The sequence below is a fragment of the Rhagoletis zephyria genome, unplaced genomic scaffold (genome assembly GCF_001687245.7).
Source record: "Rhagoletis zephyria isolate East Lansing unplaced genomic scaffold, Rhagoletis_zephyria_1.1 Rzeph_scaffold_00653, whole genome shotgun sequence".
Taxonomy (NCBI): Eukaryota; Metazoa; Arthropoda; class Insecta; order Diptera; family Tephritidae; genus Rhagoletis; species Rhagoletis zephyria.
In genome coordinates, this window is record NW_016157737.1 from 201,550 (window position 1) to 207,549 (window position 6,000).

At 32.7% G+C, this 6,000-nt stretch overlaps 1 protein-coding gene across 2 annotated transcripts in view; it reads left to right on the plus strand.

Annotated features, from left to right (window-relative positions):
- The window catches only part of t (C45 family peptidase tan), an 85,420-nt gene extending 79,963 nt beyond the window's left edge, over positions 1 to 5,457 (plus strand). For both annotated transcript variants that reach the window (XM_017613378.1, XM_017613379.1), the window contains 5 exons: positions 4,087 to 4,191; positions 4,281 to 4,515; positions 4,590 to 4,710; positions 4,789 to 4,905; positions 4,985 to 5,457. In XM_017613378.1, coding sequence (XP_017468867.1) covers positions 4,087 to 4,191; positions 4,281 to 4,515; positions 4,590 to 4,710; positions 4,789 to 4,905; positions 4,985 to 5,282 — 876 coding nt within the window. In that variant the 3' untranslated portion in view covers positions 5,283 to 5,457. The remainder of the gene's footprint in view (positions 1 to 4,086; positions 4,192 to 4,280; positions 4,516 to 4,589; positions 4,711 to 4,788; positions 4,906 to 4,984) is intronic.
- Positions 5,458 to 6,000: the final 543 nt, after the last annotated feature.

Consider the following 6,000-nt stretch of genomic DNA (forward strand, 5'->3'; position numbering starts at 1 on the left):
ATAATTACCTTAATATACATATATGTACATATAATATTCTTTCGAAATTCAAAGCTCTGCAGATTACTCACAAAACACCTAAAATAATTTATAAACATCACTACATTCATAAATTAGCTTCAGTATTTATTAAAACCCAAAATTTTGAAGAATCGTTTTTCTATATTCACGTTTTTTCTACTTTTCAATTTTTTTTTGAATTTCATCTATTTTATTTTTTACTATGCGTGGGCCGAAAATCCCCTTTTTTTAGAATTTTGATTGGTAATAGCAAAAGTATGGTTCATTATACTCTAAAAACAATCTGTGTGAAAGATGAAAATTTTTGGCCAAAAAAATTGTTTCTTAGCTAAATTCGATTCTTCTACAAAAAATTACCATACACTAAAATATGTAGGACTGTAATGAACCTTATTTTTGGTATTACCAATGAAAATTCTAAGAAAGCGAATTTTCGGCACACGCTATTCTACATTTTAGCAAGGTTCGGCTAGTTTTCGTTTGTTTATTTAATGTTTATTATTATTTTTTTTAACAAAAACCATGTAAATCCAAATTTTCGACTTTGTGCAAAAACTATGAGAATTAATTCTGAAAATTTTCACCAAAATTTCAAACTTTTTAATCAGAACCTGTAGAAAAAGGATCAGTCCAGCGCCTTCGTCTTGACCTGCCACAGCCGCTAAAGTTAAACGTAGAATACGTGATAATAATAAGAGCATATTCAGGTTAGAAACTGTTTTATTTTATTGGATTCAAAGTGCTACCCAACTTTTAAACAGGTGGCAGTCCTTTTAAATATTCTTAATGTTTAAGCTGAATATTTCCTAAAACTCCTTTCTTTGACACACATATTTCAATACACAGATGGCAAAATATTAAATATTAAAAATATTTTCAAACTAAAACCTTGTTAAGCCTTTTTCGTATGTCAAGGAAATATACGTATTTAAAATATCTGATTCCTTTAATTCAAGCTGCATTTAAATTTTAAAATGGATGGCCACTCTTTTATATGTGTAAATAGGTGGCAACCTTCTTTAAATTATTTTCAAACTAAAACCTTGTTAAGCCTTTTTCGTATGTCACGGAAATATACGTATTTAAAATATCTGATTCCTTTAATTCAAGCTGCATTTAAATTTTAAAATGGATGGCCACTCTTTTATATGTGTAAATAGGTGGCAACCTTCTTTAAATTATTTTCAAACTAAAACGTCTGACACTCGTATTGTGATGCATATTTACATCATCTGATTCCCTTAATTCAAGTTAATTTAAATCTTAAATCAGGTGGCAACCCTCCTACATGTAGTTTAGAAAGAAAATATCTTCAAAGCAGTTTCGATTGATATCCATATTGAAGTAATTCATTTAACCCATGGAATACATTGAGTTTAACTTTGTAAATAGGTGGCGACTCTTTTTTAAATATTTTCAAACCACAATCTCTTTCATCTGACACTCATATTGGGATACATATTTCAATTTTCTAATCGCCTTAATTTTAGTTTGAACTTTATTTTGCAAACGGATGGCAAAGCTCCTACAAGCAGTTTAGAAATAACGTTCCTTCAGGGTAATTTTCGTTGATATCCATATTGTAGTAATTTATTTAGCCTATAGCATATATTGAGTTTAACTTTGTAAACAGGTGACAACCCTGTTTAAAATAATTTCAGACTAAAACTTTTTTTATCCTATTTTATCTGGCACCCGTATTGCGATACAAATTCAAATTATCTAATTCTCTTAATTAAAGTTGCATTAAGCATTTAAAGCAAGTGGCAACTCTACCACCTGTAGTTCAAAATACTGTGGTCTTCAAAGCCACTTTGATTTTTTACATTTAATTTATCTTTGTGAATAGGTGGCAACCCTCCTACATAGAAGCTAAGCCTTTTCAAACCCATTTCGATCGATACCCATATTGTAATAATTCATTTAACGTATAAATAATTTGAAAAACATATTTTATCAGGTGGCAACTCTTTTTGAGAAAATAAAACGTTATTGCATACATAGGGCAAAGCCCTTTAACTTGGTACATCATTTTGTAAAATCGAACGATCGGTACATTAGGGTGGTCCAAAAATGCATGTGGGGAAAAGTAAAGTCGAAATTTGTATGCTCTCCCCCAGGATTGTTCTATACCGAGATAAGGGTACTTATATTTTATTTTAAATCATAAAAAATATTTAGAGGTCGAGAAGCGCCCAAAACAAACTTTTCGTAGCATGGTATAGAATAGTTAAAAATAAATATTTTTCTACTAGAAACCGCTGTATATCTGCAGGAGATTCCCAGTAATAATACTCAATTGTTGATTTAACAATTTTTTCATCTCAACTATAATTTATAGGTCCGCCAAAAACCCATAAAAGTCCCGAAAAATGTAATGGGGCGACCAAAAAAAAATCGTTGGTATTACAAAATGGATAAATAAGCAATTGGGTATTGTTATTGGAAGTCTTCTGAAGAGAACCAGAGTTTTCCGATCGTAAATATTGATTTCCAACAATTCTATACCATTTCTAACAAAATTTTATTTTTCTCATACAAAAATACATGGAAAACTGTGAGCGCTTTGAGCGACCTCTAAATACATTTTGATTTCAAAAAAAAAAGGCGTACTTTTTTTCGATAGAACAATCCTAGGGGGTGAGGGCATTACAATTCCCACATACGTAAATATAATGCCATTAGGTTATAAATATTTCCCGGAGCTGCGCCATCTGTTATTCAAAAGGCGAAATACACACATATACTTTTTATCTCCTTCTCACACTTTCAGCACATGCACGTGTTTACAAGATGATGAAGAGATTTTGTATGGAAAATCATTTATACTCAAATATACTTCCCATATACCAAACGAATGGAAAAAACTTGAATTTTTGACTAAAGAAAACAAATTCATTCAAGCGGTTTTCAAGCATTTGGTAATAAAAAAAAATTGCTTCTTTTTTATGCCTTAAAATGCTCAATAAATTACTAGAGCACTCTAAAGGCTCAAAATTTACCTTAATATAAGCCAATATTTACCGTTGTTTCTACGACAGAAACCGAATTGGTTACATACAAAAATGAATCTGTCGATAGGTTTGGAATTTTATCTTTGAAACGCCACAATTTTCTTTGAAATCGCTTCATTAGTTCCTGTGCAATAAGCGTTTTCGTGAAATTACAACTACAACATTTGAGCATAGCCTCCATATCAAACGTAAGACGTATTCTTTGTTTTGTTAACGGTTAGTCCTAGCTACTTAAAACTTGCACTTTATTGTATTAAATTTAAGGAAACTTTTGTAAACAATTTTGTGGAGTAAAAATCTCCGGAAGGATGCTGTTTCAGGGCTAATACATTTATCTTATATCATTTAAGAATGTATTAAGATCTGTTAGCTTTTATGGAAAAAATTAACAAAATTAATTTTTGTCCCGTATCGGCTCGCATAAATATGGTCGCCGTACTTACGAGGACATCAACCAGCACCTTCCCCGGACATTCTAGGGGCATGTTCTCAATTGTAGTCCATTAAACGTTTTCCGTTATCGTCGTCAAAAAGGGGGCTTTTCTGAGGTTTTATGGTTCTGATATTTCAGGCCCCTTAAAAAGCGCGTGCCCAGGGGAATTTACCCCTTTTGCCCCTCCCTCTCGACCGGCCTGTATACATATGTACATATGTAGGTATGTATGATTTTTCAAAAAAAAAACTAACGAAAAAGTTGGAGGATTCACTAGGTGTTATAACAGTAAAACTGTCAAAGTCATAAATTTTAAAAATGTATTGTGATTGCTATGAATCACTTATGATTATATTTAAAGTTTTTATTTATAAAATATATGACATTATGACTAGTTATGGCATCTTGTGAATCAATTGGAAGGAATTGGTCGCATCTGGTTCAATATGTACGTTTTCAAGTAACGGGATTTTATCTGTTTGAAAAAGGGCCATATCTTCCACCAATTACTTTTACTTTTTTTCACTATTTTTAAATTCTTCTATGACTATGTATTATATTGTGTTTGAATATCATTTAAAAGCGCATCTTAACAATGAGTCCCGTCTTCCTTCACAGCTTTTTCTGCTACACATGGATGAGATCACTGCAATTTGCGCAAAAGGACCTGAAGCGGTTGCACCAGTTGGCTGTTCAAGTATAATAGTTAACAATGAAAACTCTGTACGTATATAAATAAATGTATACATATATATGTATAATATATAATTTCCTAATGGTTCCAATATTTCTCTATTCCAAATGGTTTTCAGCGTATTATCGCTCACACTGAAGACGCACTGACGGCAACATTGAATCACTATTACTTCGTAGTGGCACACATCGTCAATGATACACCACAGGGTAAACACCAGGTGAAGGAAGAACGTTTCATGTCGCTTTGCTATGCCGGCCACTTGCCTGGCTATACGATGAATTACAATCATCATGGATTGGTATTCACTATTAACACGCTATCGGCGTTGCATTTGAGAAGTGGCAAAACACGTAAGAAAAACTGTTTTCAATTCAACCCAAGCGCTCAATTATTTATGTCCAATTTAAAACTTTCTTACATACAGCTCGCCACTTCATAACACGTGCCCTCTTGAGCGCCGAAAACTTCGACCAGGCAATCAAAGTACTTAAAGATGAGGGAGTTGGTGCCGGCGATGGTTGTTCCATCAATCTATCTTTCATCAAGTAAGGATTATATTTAGTACTTTTTTTATCGAGATTCATATTTAATAAAAACCGTTTCCATTAAATTTTGCCTTCAAGCGACGAATCTCGTAAATTTTACAACATTGAAATGGCGCCAGTTCTGGAAGATGGCAAAGAATCCCGTCTGGACATTAAGGAGATATGCACTGGTGGTCATAATTGTCACGCTAACAGGTATTCGCTCCTGTTTTACATTTAAAATAAGTGTGTTACATATTTATATTTTTTTATTTCTCATTTTACACCACCTCAGATATGAGCGCTTAAGCACCAAGGAAGCCAATCAGTGGTTACTGGATTCAAGCGAATCGCGAATGAATACCTTCAGCAACTACTCGGCACCCACTTGCAAGGATGATGTCGTTCAAATGTTGGGCGATTGCAGCGGTGGCGACTATTGTGTGTTCAATGAAAATAATTCATTGGATGAACTGGTGAAAACAATTGCTGTCGGTGTTTTCGACTTAAACGAAAAAACGGTTGCCTTGTATTCAGACAATCCGAGTAAGACCAAACCACACTGTGTACTACCGATGATACTGAAGGACTAAAGTAGTTATTTGTTAGAGTAAATTTATTCGTATTAATATGGGGTCAGTGAAATGGAGAGTAGTTTCCTCCTGCATTTTGCTATCCCAAAAAAAGTACAACTGAAAATAAACTAATGTACTTATGTATTAATTGTGGCCTTATAAACAATTTAAAAAATGTTGAACGTAAATAAAACGAACGAGTATCTGTGTACAAATTTTTGGAAGATTTAAATAACAACAANTTTTGCTAGAGTAAATTTATTCGTATTAATATTGGGTCAGTGAAATGGAGAGTAGTTTCCTCCTGCATTTTGCTATCCCAAAAAATTTACAACTGAAAATAAACTAATGTACTTATCGAATTAATTGTGGCCTTATAAACAATTTAAAAAACGTTGAACGTAAATAAAACGAACGAGTATCTGTGTACAAATTTTTGGAAGATTTAAATAACAACAAGTAAAGAGTCTTAGTTGGGGTGAAACCGAATCTTTTATATTTTTTTTTATATGGGGGTAAAAGCGGCAGCTAAGTTACCGTATTCGCCAAAATTTCGTATACATACATATAGAGCCCTAACCGCCAAAATAACGTAAACGACATTTTTTCAAAATTTTGTTTTGATGCAGAAATGTATTTTTATGTTCTAGGAATATTTCTGCACCAAAAATAAGAAAAAAAATTGCGCCTACGTTATTTTGGCGGTTATGCCCGATATGCTCTATTCTAAATGAAG